Source organism: Anarrhichthys ocellatus, unplaced genomic scaffold (assembly GCF_004355925.1).
Source record: "Anarrhichthys ocellatus isolate YVR2014 unplaced genomic scaffold, GSC_Weel_1.0 scaffold155, whole genome shotgun sequence".
Classification (NCBI taxonomy): domain Eukaryota; kingdom Metazoa; phylum Chordata; class Actinopteri; order Perciformes; family Anarhichadidae; genus Anarrhichthys; species Anarrhichthys ocellatus.
Genome location: NW_022280185.1, coordinates 70,487 through 90,975, shown reverse-complemented (window position 1 = coordinate 90,975; position 20,489 = coordinate 70,487). Strand labels below are relative to the sequence as shown.

At 44.7% G+C, this 20,489-nt stretch overlaps 2 protein-coding genes across 2 annotated transcripts in view; one reads left to right on the top strand and one right to left on the bottom strand.

Moving 5' to 3' along the window:
- Positions 1–956: 956 nt before the first annotated feature.
- Positions 957–9,787, top strand: LOC116400218 (transmembrane protein 200C-like). Its single transcript, XM_031877939.1, is given in 5 exon segments — positions 957–1,201; positions 1,283–1,493; positions 1,629–1,768; positions 8,155–8,581; positions 8,583–9,787. Coding segments are annotated over 5 exon segments (1,509 nt in total). The 5' UTR covers positions 957–1,103; the 3' UTR covers positions 9,216–9,787.
- Positions 9,788–12,000: 2,213 nt separating this feature from the next.
- Positions 12,001–20,489, bottom strand: part of LOC116400206 (piezo-type mechanosensitive ion channel component 2-like) — a 20,134-nt gene continuing 11,645 nt past the window's right edge. Inside the window, exons 29-51 of the mRNA XM_031877923.1 lie at positions 20,293–20,413; positions 19,727–19,804; positions 19,483–19,649; positions 18,673–19,394; positions 18,323–18,577; positions 18,140–18,241; positions 17,914–18,070; positions 17,643–17,825; positions 17,399–17,564; positions 16,796–16,895; positions 16,490–16,637; positions 16,273–16,360; positions 16,066–16,192; positions 15,402–15,560; positions 15,043–15,190; positions 14,736–14,924; positions 14,218–14,310; positions 13,956–14,122; positions 13,616–13,732; positions 13,436–13,515; positions 12,849–13,062; positions 12,588–12,729; positions 12,001–12,501 (exon numbers count right to left, since the gene is read on the bottom strand). Coding sequence (XP_031733783.1) covers positions 12,400–12,501; positions 12,588–12,729; positions 12,849–13,062; positions 13,436–13,515; positions 13,616–13,732; positions 13,956–14,122; positions 14,218–14,310; positions 14,736–14,924; positions 15,043–15,190; positions 15,402–15,560; positions 16,066–16,192; positions 16,273–16,360; positions 16,490–16,637; positions 16,796–16,895; positions 17,399–17,564; positions 17,643–17,825; positions 17,914–18,070; positions 18,140–18,241; positions 18,323–18,577; positions 18,673–19,394; positions 19,483–19,649; positions 19,727–19,804; positions 20,293–20,413 — 3,825 coding nt within the window. The 3' untranslated portion in view covers positions 12,001–12,399. The remainder of the gene's footprint in view (positions 12,502–12,587; positions 12,730–12,848; positions 13,063–13,435; positions 13,516–13,615; positions 13,733–13,955; positions 14,123–14,217; positions 14,311–14,735; positions 14,925–15,042; positions 15,191–15,401; positions 15,561–16,065; positions 16,193–16,272; positions 16,361–16,489; positions 16,638–16,795; positions 16,896–17,398; positions 17,565–17,642; positions 17,826–17,913; positions 18,071–18,139; positions 18,242–18,322; positions 18,578–18,672; positions 19,395–19,482; positions 19,650–19,726; positions 19,805–20,292; positions 20,414–20,489) is intronic.

Here is a 20,489-nt window from a genome sequence, read left to right as displayed (position 1 = left end):
AGAGGAGGGAGGGAGAGAAAGAGACAGAGAGAGAACAGGGGGAGATGATGAGAGGACACATTTAATGACTAGCAGCAGCAGCAGGAGGATGAAGAGAAAAGAGGAGAAACATGAAGCGACTGGAGCTCCAACGGTGAGATCTCATTCTGATTGGTTCTGTGGTCTGCTGTCAATCAACATGCTGCAGTAGTGACTGACAGACCAGCAGTACAGCACTGATCTATGCTGATAGATATGATCAATACTGATTGTTTGTGTGTATGTGTGTGTGTGTGTTGCTGGTCTTGTCTTCTCTGGACTCTATTTGTATGTCGTTGTTGATCGGTTGAATGAACTGAAGGACTGATGTATATTAGTAGCTGTAAGAGGTGGAGGAGGAACACGTGAGTCACAGACTCCTGTGGATGTCTGTTGGGGGAATGCATGTTGGGAGATGTAGGCACTTGTTTTGTCTCTTTGACGTTTTGTGTCTGTGGTCGTTTGTGGTCAAGTCATAGAGATGCTTGAGGTAATATTAATGAGCTCATGATAATAAATCAGTGTCTCTTTGTCCACGTACATTACATGTTGAAATGTTTTTCACAAGAAGATAACCGCCCTGTCTCTGTCCCTCTACCTGTCTCTCTGCCTCTACCTGTCTCTGTCCCTCTACCTGTCTCTCTGCCTGTCTCTGTCCCTCTACCTGTCTCTGTCCCTCTACCTGTCTCTGTCCCTCTACCTGTCTCTCTGCCACTACCTGTCTCTCTCCCTCTACCTGTCTCTGTCCCTCTACCTGTCTCTCTGCCTCTACCTGTCTCTCTCCCTCTACCTCTCTCTGTCTCTGTCCCTCTACCTGTCTCTGTCCCTCTACCTGTCTCTCTGCCTGTACCTGTCTCTGTCCCTCTACCTGTCTCTATGCCTGTACCTGTCTCTGTCCCTCTACCTGTCTCTGTCCCTCTACCTGTCTCTCTGCCTGTACCTGTCTCTGTCCCTCTACCTGTCCCTCTACCTGTCTCTCTGTCCCTCTACCTGTCTCTCTTACAGGAAGTCGGTGACTGAGTCCAGGTGAGGTGGCAGTGGGCGGGGCTTAGCCTGCTTAGCCACCGTCTGATTGGTGGGTGATAATGATCGCGACTGGCGGCCTCCTGCGGATCAACGCACGGCGACAAGACTCACTGAGGTCCAAAGCACACACACACAAGAGGAAGAACAAGAATAAGAGGTAACACACACACACACAGTCTGAACCTCGGCTGTGACGTCACCGGCCTGTACACAATGATGTCACTTCCTGCCTCCTCAGGAACGAGGTGGTGGTAGTGAAGGGGAAGCTCAAGCTGTTTTCGGTCTCGGGTCTGGTGGCGGCGCTGGGCGTCCTGGTCCTGCTGGTGGGCGTGGTCATGGCGGCTCTGGGCTACTGGCCTCGAGACGGACTGTTCTTCAGCGCTCAGCCTCAGGAGGCCACTGCCATGGCCTCGGTGTCCTCCAGCAGAGACACGCCTGCCGAGGCTCAGGTGAGATCCAGAATCACACGATCGCTTTCAGTCTTTGTTCAGACGTGTTGAAACAGGAAACCACTGGACTGTCTTCCACACAGAAGTCCAACCAGTTGTAAACAAGATGATTTGTTTCTCTAACTGTTTCCCCAGGGAGGAGAGGAGGTGAGGGGAGGAGGAGGAGGAGGAGGAGGAGGAGGAGGAGGAGGAGGAGGAGGTTTCAACCAGACAGAAACCATAAACGGGACGACCGGACGGCTTCCACGAGGCTTTCTGGGGGATTTTCTGGACAGGTAAGTCTTTAGAAATTAGTGGCTGTGTTAAATGTCTCTCCAGGTATCTGTTGTTGAGATCTATCAGTTACTTTGGTGTGTGTGTGTGTGTGTGAGAAAACTTAGATTCAGCCGAGGTTCTGGTCTTTTAACTGATAAAGTCACAACTACCAACTTCCCTCGTGGTGATGATCTAACATCACCGCGTGTGTTTCATACCTGGGCCGTCTGTGCCGTCCTACTACAGCTGAATAACCTCATTATGAGCCACAGCTACGCTTATTATGTGTTTCTATGGTGTAACAATACACGTATTCATGTTAAACCGTTCGGTACGAGGCTTACGAACCGAACAATACGTTTGAATAATACTAGTGCATTTGGAAAATGCAGAAGCTTAAATTGTGGGAAATATTATGTTTTCAGTGGACTGCGCTCACGTAGGAGACAACGGACTGTGTGACTTCTGAACCGTAGCTGAGGCTACGCTAAACTAGCTTAACGGGAAAACAACCGCGGCAAACCCCGTGATGACGAGATGCTTCGTCATTAACGGACATATAGTCAGAATCAACGTAATTAACACAAGAACAAGAACCAGTCACATATATTTATATGACAACAAAGCAACAAATCAATCCAGCAACTCTGCGGCGCTAACACACGTATTCCACCGCACACTGAAGAGCACGAGCCATTCAAATATGATTCACATCAGAGGGAACGATATTAACCATATCATAAGAACGACACCATAGACACATGAACACAGTAGTAACGCTACTGCAGATGTAAAAATACAAAAGCAGTTCACTTACCACAGCTGCTGTTCACTTAAAGACAAAGTCCATCCTCCTTTCTTTGTTAACAAAGAGTTTAATGATGCGGTTGTACAGAACATCGGTGCGGTTCAGTTCCAGCCAGAGGTCCTCCTGAACGTGTTTGTTGAGTTGTAGATCCACTCGGGTCTCAGCAAAAGTTTCATTCTTTGCCATAAAATGTGCAACGTTTCTCCGCCGCTGTCAGCCAGAAATACCGTTCGTACAAATACTTTTCCATGCTGGCTGTGGGGTTGACCGACCCTTTAATACGATGTCCAGTTCTTCTGGTCTTGAGAAATCTGTTTCTCCTCCTTCAGCCGTTGAGTGTTAAAAACAAAGCTAGGTAAAAAAAAAAAAGAATCTACACCAAGCAAAATACTAAACATGTCATAACTTCTTCCATATGTTTCAACCTGAACTCTTACTAAACACTAAGATCTGCTAGCTAGCTTTGTGTTTGGCAACAGTCACGCTGGCCCACTGACCAATCACGGCGCACATTAATGCTGACGTACTTAGCAGGCTACCTGAGTACCACTGACACGTCAAAGTCCACGTGTAATTGGAAAGATTACTCAAAATGTAAACAAGAAACTGCTAAATCCCGTGATCTCAAAGAACAGGAAGTGGGCCGTCTTCCGGACTGTCAATCATTCAAGAACATCTGTGGGATCCTAAAGTTAAGCCAAAAGGTCTCTTAGGTGGGCATCTGAACATAAGAAGCATTAAATCTAAAAGTGATCAAGTCCATCATCTCTTGCTTGATTCCAATTTAGACTTTCTTTGTTTATCTGAGACCTGGCTCCACAAAAATGCTCCATCAGCAGCAATAACAGTGGCAGGTTATAACATTTACAGGAGAGATGGGGTTGGATCAAAGGGTGGTGGTGTCATGATCTATGTGAGAGATAGTATCCGGTGTAATGAAATCCAGTGGACTGTCTGTAAAGATTTGGAATGCATAGGTCTAGATATAATCTTATCACCACAAATGTCTTTCACACTTATTGTAATTTATCGCCCTCCCTCTTCCAATAATAGTTTCTATGAGGAATTTGAGAAACTATTAAAAGAATGCAATTTCAGTAAAGAGGTAATTATTGTGGGTGATTTTAACATCAATTGGAGGACAAATCATCTAGAAAGAATCTTAAAGTGATAACTGATGACTTTGACCTTGTGCAGTTGATCAGTGGGCCCACAAGAATAACAAATTCCTCCAGGACCCAAATAAATTTAATATTTAGTAATAGGCCTGAGAGAGTTCTAAAATCTCTCAATATGGTAACTGGTCTCTCCGACCACAATCTGACTCTGGTAGCCAGGAAACTAACCAGCAAGCGTTTTAGGCCTTCTCTCAGGGATGATGAATCTTTCAGAATCCCCAAAAACAATCAAGAACATTTTAAAAACACTGTTCAACTAATTGACTGGGATGAACTACTGTTCGGAATAGACATTGAGGAAGACAGTCAAAAGTTCTCAAAGAAATTAGAGAACACTATCAAGGATTTTAATCGCAAATTTAGGCACAAAAATATCAAACACACTGTTCCTTGGATAAATGATGATATCTTAAAATGAATGAAAGAACGGGATTGTGTCTTAAAAACTGCATTTAAAAATAAATCGAGCCATGATTGTGTCTTAAAAACTGCATTTAAAAATAAATCGAGCCATGACAGACAACATTTTGCTATGCTGAGGAACAAAGTGGTAAAGAAATTAAGAAAAGCTAAGGCAGATTTTTTCCTGACTATAATAGAAAAGGCAAGAGGTAAAACTAAAATGATCTGGGATCAGTTACACAAGCTAACGGGACATTTCAACAAAGTAAGGAAGCTGCAGCAACTTAACATAAATGGAAAGCTGTCAAATAACCCAGCGGAAGTAGCAACAGTGGAATCCAGCGGAAGTAGCTACTATTGCTAAATGTTTCTCCCCTGAGAATACACACGTTGTGGCAACCCGGGGGACGTGGAAGCAAGATTCAGCGATAAAACAGGTGACTCAGAGACAGTAGCCATGTAACAAAAAGTGTCCTTTAATAAACAGGGTAGGGTAAAGCGGGATAGGGTCAAACTCAACAAAAGATTCCTCCCGGTCAGGGTCTTTGGCCTTCAGTCTACACCCAGCGTGAGATGATTCCTCCGTCCTGTTTGGGCACAGCAGAGGAGAGAGGTGAGTCCGCTTAATTACCTCCGGTCTGCTGAAACTCCTCTCCAGAGGTTCAGGGGATCCTTGTATCCTCTGCCCAGTCTGTCTCCCGCTGCTGCTTCACAGCCCTGGGAATATATGCTCCTTCCAATTAGCTCATGGGCTGCAGGTGTGACCACTGCCATGTACCTAGTGGCTGCAGCATCTGCACCGGATAGTATACTCCCTCTATCACGTCCCCCAACCTGAGCTTGGGGATTCGCCTCCTCTGCTGTGTCGGCTCGGCTTTTCCCCCTGGTTTGCCACAACGTCTGTACAGTAAATTCATTGGAGCCGACCTTCAGCATAAGAAATGTCACTCAATCGGAGGTCACGAGAATAATCAGGTCTCTTAAACCTTCCAAAGCAAAGGATGTATTTGGTATGGATGCAGTTATGCTCAAAGAACTTAACACAACACTAACAGATCCCATCAGCTGAATCATCAACCTCTCAATCTCTCAGAGCATGTTTCCCAGTGTTTGGAAGTCAGCTGCTGTTGTTCCAGTATTCAAAGATTGAGATCCCCTTTCTACCTGTAATTACAGACCCATCAATATCCTGCCAACAATATCAAACGTTGCAGAGAAGTTGGTAGCTGAGCAAATGATCTGCCATTTGAATACCAGTTCTTTTGCCCTTCACCCAATGCAATTCGGCTTCAGAGCCAATTATTCTAGTGAGACAGCACCTGTTTCTTCACAGAAAAAAATCTAATTTCTAATGGACAAAGGGGGAGTTGTTGGAGTTGTGTTTCTTGATCTGAAGAAGGCATTTGACACTGTTAACCATAGCATTCTTTTGTCTAAATTGCACGGCTATAATTTCTCCTCAGGTACACTTAAATGGATTGAATCTTATTTGCTAAATAGATCACAGTATGTCCAAATACAGAACTATCAATCTACCGCCCTCCACTTGTCCACAGGCGTCCCACAAGGATCTGTCCTGGGCCCACTGTTGTTCTCTTTATATACAGTATCAATGATCTGCCATCAGCATGCCCTGACACAAACATCCAAATGTATGCAGATGACACTGTGATTTACTTGCATGGTAGCAAAATGGGACAAGTGGCAAATGAACTCACTAACTCCATGGTTCATGTAACTGCATGGTTAAAGCAATGCTGTTTACAACTAAACGTATCCAAAACAGTGTGTATGTTTTTTACCAAAACAAACTCTGGTAGTGTAGAGCCGGATGTTTTTGTATCTGGGGAGAGGCTACGGGTTGTACCTGACTACAAGTATCTCGGAGTACTTTTTGATTCCAAATTGTCATTCAAATCTCAGGTGAAAAAGGTCTGTAACCGGGTCAAATTTAATCTATCAAATTTCAGGTTCACACGAAACTACATGTCAACAGAGGCAGCTAAGACATACATGTTTGCTATGGTCGTTTCCCATATCACTTACTGTTTAACAACCTGGTCACAGGCTAGCATCACTACTCTGAAACCACTACAGTCATTGTATAAACATACACTCAAAATCCTTGATAAAAAATCTGTTCTTTCTCATCATTGCCCTATACTAAAAAAATATAACTTGTTTAGTTGGGAGAACATGATTAAATATGTGAATGTCTGTCTGATGTACAAAATTATACATGGCTTGACCTCTCCTCCGCTCAAACAATTTGTGATCACAAGAACAACTGGATATCGGCTCACAAGAGGAGCAGCAAGAGGGGATCACATTATCCCACTCAGGAAAAGTGCTTTCAGTCAGTCTGCCTTTTCTGTACAAGCTGCACTACAATGGAACTCCATCCCAGTGACCATTAGAGAACTACACACATACAGGTCATTCAAATCCCACTTACAGAAATGGTTAGTTGGTACCCGGCTCTGTCAGCACTAGATTGTAACTGTTTCTCTGTCTGTTGTCACCTTTCTGTCTTTCTTTAAATTGCCAGTCGACCGTCAACTACCTGCATGCATGTCTTAGCTGTGTCTGACTGATTTATGTATTTCACATACTCCGTATGCTTTTATGTTTTGTGCCTCTGACGTGGATGTTTTTTAGTGTCTAAACAACTACATCATAATACTGTCTTTAGTCCATGTTTCTATTTTAACATAGTTATCCTTCTTTTCATTTGCTTTGTGTGTGCTGACTTTGAGAGCCTCTGTGTTGCATGTCTTGTCTGTACTTGACAATGTATAACGTTTTATTCTCACTTCTTTCATTGTTTGTACACGCATTGTTAAGTGTCAATATTGTATAACCTTTTAACTTTAATCTTACATTGTTTTTAGGTTTATTGTGTAACATCTGCCTCTTGGGACTACAGATGAAAAATAGCCTTTTGGCTAACTCTGGCACATTTGCAGAAATGTTTTTATTAATGTGCACTATCCCGTTCAAATAAACCAATAAATAAAGAATACGCCCAACATGTCAAACTAAAGATCTGATTGGTTGAACACTATGACAATCAACAATATCGTCCCCATTCACTTAAACTGCCCATGGATGCACTTGTGAGTCTGCAGGCCTCGGGCCTCTGTTCTTACCTAGAGACACAGAGGTGAAATCTGATTGGATAAAAGCTCTACTTAAAACAAGCTGCACTGGACAACAACATGTTATAACAATACAGTAAACTTAGAACAAAACACAACAAGGTAATAAACACACTATGACCTAACTCTGCCCAGACACTAAGCCTCTTACTGTGAGACCACTTCGTCGTGGTCGAAGTGGTTCTTCCAATTTCTTGGTTATAACCCGGCTCCCTCTGTGTGGCAGAAAGTTTTCTTTGGAAATTAAGAGAATTCTCGTCCTTATGACCGGCAATATATCGACCTTAACAGGAACGATCCGTTCTCTTCTTCAGGATCCAAAGAAGCAGTCTATTCATCCAGCGAAGTTAAGACGATGACCGAGGTTCTTTTAAAAGCACCCCCTCTCATGTGAATCACATCGCATGGGATGGCAAAGAGCTGGAGGAGACGCAGAGTTTTATAGTTTCAGGGACAGGCAGAGCTGCAGCGCAGGAAGTCCTGGGGTGTCTGTGGCTCTCGTCCAATGAGACCTCAGTGTTGAGTTTGGATAAAAGTCACACTTAGGTGCAACTCAGCGTCTCCTGCAGCTTTGGTGTTATCTTAAAACTCAAATCAGGCTTTTGACTGCTCTGCAGTACAAATAGGCCCGAGTCTTTGTTCTAAGCACATGGAAGCCCCAGAACTGTGCTGTGATTGGCTGTATTAAATGTCTCTACAGGTATCTGTGCTGTGATTGGCTGTATTAAATGTCTCTACATGTATCTGTGCTGTGATTGGCTGTATTAAATGTCTCTACATGTATCTGTGCTGTGATTGGCTGTATTAAATGTCTCTACAGGTATCTGTGCTGTGATTGGCTGTATTAAATGTCTCTACAGGTATCTGTACTCTGATAGGCTGAAGGTCTTGGGTCCTCTCATCATGGGCATCGGGATCTTCCTCTTCATCTGTGCGAACGCCGTCCTGCATGAGAACCGTGACAAAAAGACCAAAGTGATCAACCTGCGGGACATTTACTCGACAGTCATCGACCTCCACGGCCTCCGAAAACCAAACTCCGCCTCCTCCTCCTCCGCCCGCCGCTCCTCGGCCAATCCCCTCAACGGCCTCGTTAACTACGTCCAATCCAAGAGCCTGGAGGCCAAACCCAGGGCGTACCCCGCCTCGCTGCTGAACAGGAGGGAGGGAGGAGGAGGAGGAGGAGGAGGAGGAGACACAGTGTTCAGTATCTACCAGGAGCAGCCAGACGCTCTTCCTCCCCCCACCACCACCTCCTCCTCCTCCTCCTCCCACAGACTCTCCCTCCCCCCCCAGCTTCAGCCCCCCCCACCTCTCTACCTGCTGGACCTCCCTGCAGAAGGAGGCGCTCAGCTCCTTCACCTTACCGCTGCGCCGCCCGCGGTCCTCCACCCCCCCCAGGAGGCACTCAGCCCGGGCGGGGGTGGGCCACAGGGGGGGGGAGGAGGAGGAGGAGGAGGAGGAGGAGGAGGAGGAGGAGGAGGAGGAGCTTGCATGTCCTCCTCTTCCGCCTCCTCTGTGCTCCTCCACTCCAGCAGCGTCCTGCAGCTCCTCCAGCCTCCAGAAGGAGGCGCTGCTCCTGCTCTCCTCCTCCTCCCTCACCCCCTCCAACCTGTCACTGTCCTCCCTGTCTCACCTCCTCTCCTCCTCCTCGTCCACCTTGGCCGCCCCTTTGAGGAGGCGGAGCCTGCCGACCGGCGGCAATGGGGGTGCGGCAGCATCAGGTTACAGCAAACTGACACACGGGGAGGACCAATCGTTTGAGTCCACCGAGATGACATCATTGCACCATGTGACGTCACACAGGAAGTACTCCAACAGGGAGAAGCTGAGGATGATCTCACAGGCGGATTCTGGTTCAATGCAGACGGAGGAGGAGGGACGAAGGGAGGGCCGACCAATCGGGAGGCCGACACAGTGATTCACAGCACGAGTCATCAATGACATCAGCATGACATCATCGATCAGCATCACATCAGGAAGTGTTGGTTCTGGATGTGGGGGACACATGTAGCAATAAGGAAGTCTTCCAGATGGCTGAATGAAGCACATTTATTTTACTGCCTGCTTCTTATCAGACGCCAGGGAGTGTTTTTATACTCATCATATATATATTAGTCATGTTTGATGTATTAATGTGGACACCTGCAGGAGGAATGAAGCCACTGAAGAGACGAGACTGTTTTTAAAGGAGGCGAAGAGCTGCTGGAAGAGTTTTAACGTATTTATTCCTCTGTACCTTTAAATGTCCCTGAAATGTTTTGACATCGTTAATCACTTCGATATAAATGATGAACCAACATCTGCATCAGCATGACGCTGTTCAAAGTAAACAAATATAGTCTGAGGTTTGAGACTTAAAATCTTCCACTGAAAACTTCAACATCCAATCAGATGGTGACGTTTAACAGCTGGTAAATTTTCACTCTCTGCTCTGATTGGCTGATTTGAACAGAAACATTTCCATCAATAAATCAAAATATAGCACATTGAGTTTGGCTTTTTGTCAAATATTTCTCTCATAGTCCATGTTTAATCCAGTGTTTTCTGGTGTTTTTAGTCCACGTTTAATCCAGTATTTTCTGGTGTTTTAATCCACGTTTAATCCAGTGTTTTCTGGTGTTTTAGTCCACGTTTAATCCAGTATTTTCTGGTGTTAGTCCACGTTTAATCCAGTATTTTCTGGTRTTTTAATCCACGTTTAATCCAGTGTTTTCTGGTGTTTTAGTCCAGGTTTAATCCAGTGTTTTCTGGTGTTTTAGTCCAGGTTTAATCCAGTGTTTTCTGGTGTTTTAGTCCACGTTTAATCCAGTATTTTCTGGTGTGTTAGTCCATGTTTAATCCAGTGTTTTAGTCTACATTTGGTTCAGTGTTTTCTGGTGTTTTAGTCCACGTTTGGTTCAGTATTTTCTGGTGTTTTAGTCGACGTTTAATCCAGTATTTTCTGGCGTGTTAGTCCATGTTTAATCCAATGTTTTCTGGTGTGTTAGTCCACGTTTAATCCAGTGTTTTCTGGTGTGTTAGTCCACGTTTAATCCAGTGTTTTCTGCTGTGTTAGTCCACGTTTAATCCAGTGTTTTCTGGTGTTTTAATCCACGTTTAATCCAGTATTTTCTGGTGTTTTAGTCCACGTTTGGTTCAGTATTTTCTGGTGTTTTAGTCTACGTTTGGTTCAGTATTTTCTGGTGTTTTAGTCCACGTTTGGTTCAGTGTTTTCTGGTGTTTTAGTCCACGTTTGGTTCAGTGTTTTCTGGTGTTTTAGTCCATGTTTGGTTCAGTGTTTTCTGGTGTTTTAATCCACGTTTAATCCAGTATTTTCTGGTGTTTTAATTCACGTTTAATCCAGTATTTTCTGGTGTTTTAGTCACGTTTGGTGCTTTAGCCTCACTCGATGTCTCAGAACTGAGCTGAGATGGTGAACAGGTGAACAGGTGTCTCAACGGGTGACTGCTCCAACAAACAGCTGACTCTGTCAGGTAAACAAATGTCTTTTATTTTAAATTATTCACTATTTTAGTTTCAAATATTCACAGAAGACACAAGTTTACAGAAGTCAGAAAATACAGTGACGTGAACAGATTTACTATCAACGATTAATACCTAGTTCTTAAACGTGTTACATGTACTTCCAGTTTTCTTACAGTAGGACAGAACGGGCCGACTAAATACATCCAGTGTCATGATGTGACTATGAACAGCTGTTTTCACTTATTTCCATCCTAACACTAGTTCATCTCACACCTTTATCCTTCCTATAGAGTAGCCTACATCTATCTTAGCATAGCTTAGCTTTGCTACAATCACCTGTCACCATGAGCACAGCTTGAATGAGCTAACAAGCGCTAACATAAAGCAAATGTAGAACTGACAAGGAGCTAACCCAGAGCTAATATTTTAGCTACCGTAGTAGGGTTAGCAGTAGGTTATAAGCAGAACTTTGTATGTATGCTATCATGGAGCTAATTTAGTGCTAGTGAAAGCAGACAGAGCCAACATAGAGCTTAAGTATAGAAGTTACATAAAGCTAATGTGGTGCTAAATAGACCTTACGTTATGCTAATGCTAACGAGAGCTACACACACGTGAACGTTTGGTAGAGTTTTTATCAGGAAGAGGAACATTTATTTCAGCGGTTAGTGTATTAGCACAAGTAAAAATGTTCATCGTAGAATTTTAATTTAATTTAATAATGAATGGGAAATCATAAACGCCTATATACGCACTGAAAACAAGTATTAAATAGTTAATATGATAATTTTAACTGAGGTCAAAACCGGAATAATATGGTTGTTTTAAAAATATTTGTAAGGACTCGGGACACCCAGCTGGAAACCAAGACAAACCGGGACATCTGGTTCCTGAATATCATTGATACTAAAAACAAGGCTTAGTATCATAATACATTCTAATATCAGTGTTTATCATTATCAGTAGGCCAATTTTAGGTATCAATCCACCCACCTCTCCACCACAGGGTGTTTATTAACCTGTCGATAAACACCCTGTAACATAATAGAGCTAAAATAGAGCTAATATTTAGCTTAGGAAAAGCTAACACAAAGTGAATGTATGGCTAACATAAAGCTAATGTAGAACTTAGAACTAATTAGTTTTTAATTACAGTTAAAAACAGCGAATGTAGAATTAACATACAGCTAACATAAAGCTAATAGAAATAAGTGAGAACAGCTGTGTGACTCGATTGATACATCAGAAGTGTTTAATAAAACATTAATAACTTTAATAGTTCCAGTATCACAGGAAGTCAATGAGTGTCAGCAGCAGCGTCATATGATTTTACAGTGGGGGGGGGCTTCAGTTATTAATCATCAGGAATCAACACTTGTAGCCGAGTTTATTCGCTCCAGTTGATCATTTTACATTTCAAGTGTGGAACTGATTGGAAACATGACCACTGTCCTCAGATCAGTTAGCTCCGCCCCCCTACTGCTCCCATTGGTCACACAGAGAATAACGTTTCTCGAAACCTTCAAAATAAAATTCAGTAAATGTTCTTTAACTGACGGTTCCACCTGGAGAATGGAGGAACCACAGATTCAGAGACAGTGGTGATGTCACCACAGGTTCCGCATCGATCGATGAGGTCATCGTCGTGTCCATTTGATCAGAGTCTCCGGCGATCGATACAAGAAGATCAGTTTGGCGTAAAGCTCCTCCTCCAACTCCAGCTCACCTGTCTCTCTCACCTGGAACAGAGAACGACCAATCAGATCACAGCAGCCAACACTGATGGTGTGACTGTGTTAATAAAGTTTTCTTATTTCATGTGTACCAGGAAGACGTCGGTGCAGAGTTTGAGAATGCGGTCGACACACGGAAGCTCCTCGAACATGATGGAGTGACTGATCCCGCTGAAGAACTCCCGCACGAACTTCCCGATCACCAGAACCACCGACGCATAAAGTCCCATGATGCTGAGGGAGAACAGAGCGTCAACAAGTAGTAATAGTACTACAGCTACTGCAGTACCAACGTGTGTTAAAGCAGTAATAATACTACAGGTATTGCAGTACTTGAAGGTAATGTTGTGTACCCATATCCAGCCAGGAAGCCCAGACTCGGAGGACTGACTTTATCACTGAACACAAACAGCTGAAGCCCCGCCTCCCTCCTGTCACTCAGCGAAGATCCGCCTCCGATGGGCACCAGGCTGGCAGCTGGTTGGTCGACGATCCACCAGTCCTGGATCTCTCGGCTCTGATTGGTCGACCGCTCCAGGGCCAGTAGGATGTCCTTGTAGCGGTCGTCTGATTGGACCAGAGAGGAGAGCAGTACTCTCTTGTTAACAGGTAGTACTGCTGCAGTACTCTCTTGTTAACAGGTAGTACTGCTGCAGTACTCTCTTGTTAACAGGTAGTACTGCTGCAGTACTCTCTTGTTAACAAGTAGTACTGCAGTACTCTCTGTTAACTAATACTGCAGTACTACTTGTTAACGGAGAGTACTGCAGTACTATAAACTGTAAATCTCTTGATGTCCTTTATGTTTTATAATCCTTTAGATTGATTAATAATCCTTAACAATATTTCATAATATTTTACAATACCGTGTAACATTTTTAATCCCTTATAATATGTAAATATGAATGAAGCTTCATGTTTTTATTATGAATATAGAAACCTGGGTAAAGCTGTTGGATGGGTTTGGAGTTGGAGTCGCTGGGAGCTCGAATGAAACACGGAAACACTTCCTGTATGACGCTGAAAACAAACACACACTTAACACAACTCTACCTGCAACAAACACACTTGCACACATGGCCCCACCCATTTCTATGTAGGCCCCCGCCCCTGTACTCACACAGGAAGTGACCTCGTCCCGTTCAGCAGCTGGATCAGCTCCAGGCGAGTCTGGTCGTCTAGATAGGTCACATGTTTACCTGATGCAAGCTCCGCCTTCGCCCCCAGACTCAGATTCCTGTTAAAAAAACAGTACACATTGTAATACATAGAGTACTGCACAATGATTGAGTACTACTACTACTACAGCTAAGAATACTACTACTACTTCTACAGCTAGTACTAATAGTGATAAAATACATTAGTTTCGGCTCCTCTTCCTGCAGGGAGACAAAACACATAGTCTAGCATGTCGGAAGGATTAATAAGTATTGATTATTGATCAGTAGAGTGAAGCTGACCTCTGAACAGTCCAGGACAACGTGAGGGGGAAGTGGTCCAGACTGAGCACCTGGCTCAGGTACTGCCTGCTGGGAGGACTGATGGTCCACAGAGAGTTGCTGCTGCCGGGCAGCTCTGCCACCGTCACGTCCTCGTGACCGTAAGCCTCCAGGAACTGCAAGGCACTCTGAGAAATACAGCCACAGAGTTACTGGTATAAACCTACAAGCTTTAGCACCAGAACTGCAGTCGGTGTATGAATGTTAGTGAAAAGGTACTCACAGGTGTGTAGCTGTAGGAGCTGGTGAAGGAGCTGAAGTCTTCCTCAGTCAGATCTTTGAGTTGATTCTGCTGAGCACTCATCGTGAAGATGGGCTGTCAACAACAAGAGCAAGTCTATGATAATACTACTAATACTACTACTACAACTACTACTATTACTGCTAATACTGTCAACAACAGGAGCAAGTCTATTATAGTACTACTACTATTACTGATAATACTGTCAACAACAAGAGCAAGTCAGTGATAGTACTACTAATACTACTACTATTACTGCTAACACTGTCAACAAGAGCAAGTCAGTAATAGTACTACTAATACTACTGCAACTACTACTATTACTGCTAATACTGTCAACAACAAGAGCAAGTCAGTGATAGTACTACTAATACTACTACTACAACTACTATTATATTACTATTATATGCGTTGGTACAGATGTGTTGGTACAGGTGTGTTGGTACAGGTGTGGCTGTACAGGTGTGTTGGTACAGGTGTGGCTGTACAGGTGACGTTACCTGGAAGCCTCCCAGTGTGATGGTCAAAGAGACGTCAATCGGTTGGTTGACGACACCGGCGACAGACTTGACGAGAGACATGAATAGCAGAGGAAACCAAACGATGCAGATCAGCAGCAGAACGATCAGACCGCCCATCCCGTACTTCACCACACGCTTCTTCTTCTGCCCACGAGGCTGAGGGTACCTCTGTGTCCAAATACAAAGTATAAAAACATGTGCAGACACTTCTTCTGCCTGTGAGGCGAAGAGTATATCTGTGTACAAATACACGTAAACATACATGTACACACAGAAAGACACATACCTTCTCAGACTCCCTCCAGCACTTTAAGACGAAGCAGTGGGCATAAACGTCCTCCACACAGATCCAGGAAGACAGAGACAGAGTAGTGTCTGTCCACACCCAGTCCATCACCGCCCTCAGCTCGGTCAGGAAGGGGACCAGACGGAAACTACAGACCGACAGGTAGAGAGACAAGTAGAGAGACAGACAGGTAGACAGAGCTTATTGCTAAGCTAGGCTAATAGTCTCCTCTTACTTCCATTGTTAGTGCGAAGCTAGGCCTATAGTTTCCCCTTACTTTTGGCCTTAGTGCTATACTAGGCTAATAGTTTCCCCTTACTTCAATCTTAGTGCTAAGCTAGGCTAACAGTCGGACTCACCCCTGGAAGAGGAAGAGGTTGAGGTAGTTGTAGCTCTTCGTCAGGAAGTTTCCCAGAACTCGTGTCGGGTATCCAGATCGAATCTGATAGGCCGACAACCCGAAGTAAACACACTTTACAAAATACCAGAGCTGAGCCACCAGGTTCTGATTGAATCGCCTAAGGACAGACAGACAGACATCAGGTTTTATTTACTGCAGTGGTCTTACTGATTCTGTAACTTCTAGCAGCTTCATTATGTTAATGATGCAGCTTCATTATGTTAATGATACAGCTTCATTATGCTTATGATGCAGCTTCATTATGTTAATGATGTATCTTCATTATGTTAATGATACTGCTTCGTTATGTTGATGATACAGCTTCATTATGTTAATGATACAGCTTCAATGTTAATGATACAGCTGCATTATGTTAATGATACAGCTTCATTATGTTAATAATGCAGCTTCATTATGTTAATGATGCAGCTTCATTATGTTAATGATACAGCTTCATTATGCTCATGCTACCGCTTCATTATGCTCATGCTGCCGCTTCATTATGCTAATGTGGCAGCTTCATTATGTTAATGTGGCAGCTTCATTATGTTAATGATACAGCTTCATTATGTTAATGATACTGCTTCATTATGCTAATGAGGCAGCCGGTAAAGGTGACTCACCTCTCAGTGACGGTCGGCAGGATGAAGAACATCCAGAAGTGAATCCCAAAAACCAAAATCACCTGAAAGACTAACTTCCCTAAAACGGTCTTCCTCAAATACAGAGCCCTGTCTATCACCATGGTACCTGCAGACAGACAGGTGGACAGTGAGACAGCTAAACAGACAGACAGACAGACACAGAGACAAGCAGACAGGTAGACGTACCAAACTGGATCAGAACCATCACCAAGAACGCTTCAGGAACCTGGTCCTCTGAGAGGGAGGAAGTGATGTCAGCAGCCGCAGAGTGTTTCTGGGAAATAACAGAGTAAAACAATGAAGAATAAAACAATAAACATGAATAAAACAATGAAGTTAAGAAGATGAAATGGAATAAAAACAGAGTGAACATGATGGGATGCATCAGTGAATGAAACTTTACTCCAAAGGCCCAGAAGCCGAAGACGATGATGATGAAGTCGACGGTGTCGGCGAGGAACATGAGGACGTAAACGTCAGTGACGGCGCTGTATTCTGGTTGGACTAGAGCTCTGAAGAAGTGAAGGACGGGACGGTAGAGAGACAAACACCTGAAAGAGAGAGAGAAGTATTTAGATGAGTTTCTCCTTATTTTTATCCTCCAATTATTTTTATTTTTGGATCGTATTCATATAAATCCATTGATCATAGAATCTGCTGAGTAATAAATGAGACTTGATGTCACTGGTTAGTTGGAGCGTTAGCATACCTGCTAACAGAGTACTCCTTGGCTCTGATGGAGAGCTCCCTGAGTTTCTCCAGCAGCAGATCAAACCTGCCGGGCTGCTGAGCTCTGGAGCTCAAACTGCCTGAAAGCACACAGAGAGGAACATGTCAACAGTACTTATATACATACTATTATGAATGTATTTGTACTTGAACCGGCGACCTATCAGTTAACAAGTCAAGTCCCTATGAACTGAGCTACAGGCCACCTTGTGTCTGATGTTTTAAGTTAATCCTTTATTTGCAAATAATACCTCTAAAGGAAAATAAACGCACTGAGCATGCTCAGAAACTGCAATCGTTTGGAGTTATTTATTCATTCTCGAGTGGACAGAGATATTTTTGGAAAACAAAGAATTTGTCGAGCTTAAGAAACTTTAATCGGCCACTTTCAGTCTGAACCCGAAGCTCATGAACCAGAGCTGAGGGATCGAGATGATCCAACAGGATCACATCGTCTGGACCAGGTTAGTGCTATTAGTGCTGGACCAGGACCCATTATTAGTGCTGGACCAGGACCCGTTATCAGTGCTCGTCCCTTTATCGTGAGATGGTAGCCTTTAAGTTCAGATGTGTCAGGTTCTACCTGCAGGAGAGCGCAGCTGGCTGGAGCCGGAATTCGTCCGTCTCCGGCCTCGACGCCGCCGCACGGTGCCGGTGAGCTCGGTCGGATCGACGGAGGCGGAGTCTGCCTGGTTATCATGGTGATGGACGGCATCGGTCTCCGTGGTCTGATCCCAGAGTCCGTGACACTGTGGAGGGTAAAGTTTATAATTTAGAGCTTCTTACCTTAAATATGACTCAGTGTTCTATAATTTAGAGCTTTTTACCTTGAGTATGGCTCTGTGGTAAAACAAAGCAAGCAGCTGCAGGAGGTCATAGAGGACATAGCCTTCCTTCTTCTCCACCCCCAGGATGTTTGGGGGATGGAACGGTTTGGAGCGATCCACCTCCAGCTTCTGGTTGAACGGAAAGAAACCGAACTGGAAGAAATACTTGATGACGATGGTGACCTGAGGACACAGACAGGTGGACATACTGAATGTTAAAACACTGACCTGTCGACCGGTGAATGAACATTTTAAATAAAGTTGTGAGAACCTCGGTGTAGATGATGGCCGTCATCCAGAAGGTCTTACTGGGCCGAGGGACAGACAGCGTCGCCCACAGAAACACCAGAACAGGAAGTACCAACGTCAGACAGCTGGCGGACACCATGTGGTTCAACACGATGACCAGGTAGCACACCGTCTCCGACCTGACAGAGGGAGCATCTTAGCAACAGCAGAGGGATATCTGAAGGACTCACCTGTAGGTCGGAGCTCACCTGGCTGCCAGGATGTTGTAGAGGGCGTAGCACATCTGGAGCAGCTGGTGCTGGTCGCCGTAGAAACAGTCCGACGCCTCCAGCTCCTCGTCGTAGAAAGTCCTAAAAAAACACGGGAGCGAAGCAGAGATGGTGTGAAACCTCAAGCAGGGTCACAGGTGTGGAGGATCTCAGGTGACTCACCTGCTCCGCAGCAGCTCGCTGGCCGTCAGCTCCTGAGCGCGAGACGCCGCCGCCGGACAGGAAGTGGAGGCCGAGTCAGACAGGAAGTCACTCCGCCGCCGCTTCCTGAATCCCTCCCCAGCCTCCTCCTCTTCCTCCTCCTCCTCCTCATGCAGATCCAGCCCTAGAGCAAGGCTGTAGGAAGGGGGGAGGAGGAGGGAGCAGCGGGAGGTGGGGGAGGAGGCGCTGGTGTGAGTCGGCTTTGATTCTTCAGTTCTGTTCAAACAGACACACAGAAATAATAAAAGAGAGGGAAACATCTACAGGAACAATTATCTTGATCATGTTTCTCCTCCTCCAGGAGGACCCACCTCATCGATTCTTCCTCTGAAGACGAGGAGGACCATGAAGACTGGACTCTCTCCATCCGGGTCAGTTTGGGTCGCCTTCTTTGGCTGATTGAAGTCACCGGGCCTACTGAGTAATCTTCCACTGTTACTCTCTCTGGTTCAAGTCCTGAGGATGGAGGCTCTGCTGAAACTGGTTCACCTGGACCATCTCCTCCAGATACTGGTTCTTCTTCTGGTTCACCTAGTCCATCTCCTCCAGATACTGGTTCTGCTTCTAGTTCACCTGGATACTCAGCTCTAGATACTGGTTCTGCTTCACCTGGACTATCTGCTCCAGATACGGGTTCTGTTTCTGGTTCACTTGGACCATCTGCTAGAGATACTGGTTCTTCTTCTGGTTCACCTGGACCATCTCCTCCTGATATTGGTTCTGCTTCTGGTTCACCTGAACCCTCTCCTCCTGATACTGGTTCTGGTTCACCTGAACCATCTCCTCCTGATATTGGTTCTGGTTCAAGTGGAGCTCCTCCTGATAGTGGTCCTGATTCTGGTTTATCTGGATTACTATCTGGTTCCTCATCAGTATCAGGACTTACTGCCTCTTCTTCTTCCTCCCTTCTGGTCTCTGCTGAGGCCTGCCGCTCAGCCTCATGGGTACTGTAGTTCAGACCTGACTCTCTGGAGGCCTTCATCATCTGTTCTTGGTAGTAAATGTGGATCGCCTCTCTGGTGGGAACATTACCCTGAACAAACAATCAAATAACAAACAAATCAACTCGACTCCTCCATCTTTGTTGTAGTTCCACCAGCTGTAGTCCTTAGAATGTGTACCTGCTTGGCCTGCTGCGTTAGCATGCGGCGCTCGATGCGGAGGACGGTGGAGATGTCGATGTGCTCCTGACACAGACCGCTGAGCCAGGCAGTCAGAGAGTCCAGCAAAGCCGACAGCAGAACCCAACAGAACCGCAACGTGCTGGAGAACCGACGCAGGACGGTGTCTGAAACATACAACGTAGAGTTACAGGATCCAGACAGGAAGTGATGTCAGAGTGGAGCCTCTTCAGACTCCTCCTACCTGGTCCCTCCTCTTTCTCCTCCTCCTCCTCCTCCTCTCCATCCTCCTCCGTGTCCTCCGTCACTTCTATTCCTCCGGCTGCAGGAGAGGAGGAGCAGTTAGTATGTCTTCTTCTGTGGTTTATTTACTGCATCACATTATTTTCTCAGGTCTTCTTGTTCCTGACGTTACTTTACTAATATAAAATATAATAATATAATATTATACTAATATATAATATAATAATATAATAATATATAATATAAAATATAATACTAATATATAATATAATATAATACTAATATATAATATTATACTAATATAATAATATAATAATATATAATATAATAATACAATACTTTATGGAGGCAATTATTGAAAACACCTTTAATGTAAATCTGAGTCTGTCCTCTTCTCCTCCTCTTCCTCCTCACCTCCTCTCTCCTCCTCCTCCTCACCTCCTCTCTCCTCCTCCTCACCTCCTCTCTTCTCCTCCTCACCTCCTCTCTCCTCCTCCTCACCTCCTCTCTCCTCCTCCTCCTCACCTCCTCTCTTCTCCTCCTCACCTCCTCTCTCCTCCTCCTCACCTCCTCTCTTCTCCTCCTTCCTGCTCTTTCGATCAGAGGAGTTCTTCTTCCACAGTTTCTCTTGGTTGTTGCGAACTCTCATTGCTGTTCTGGAGTCTGTGATCCAGGCGTGATACACAAACTGAGAGACAGACAGGCAGACAGAGAGACAGAGAGACAGACAGATAGACAGACAGATAAATAGAGAGAGAGACAGA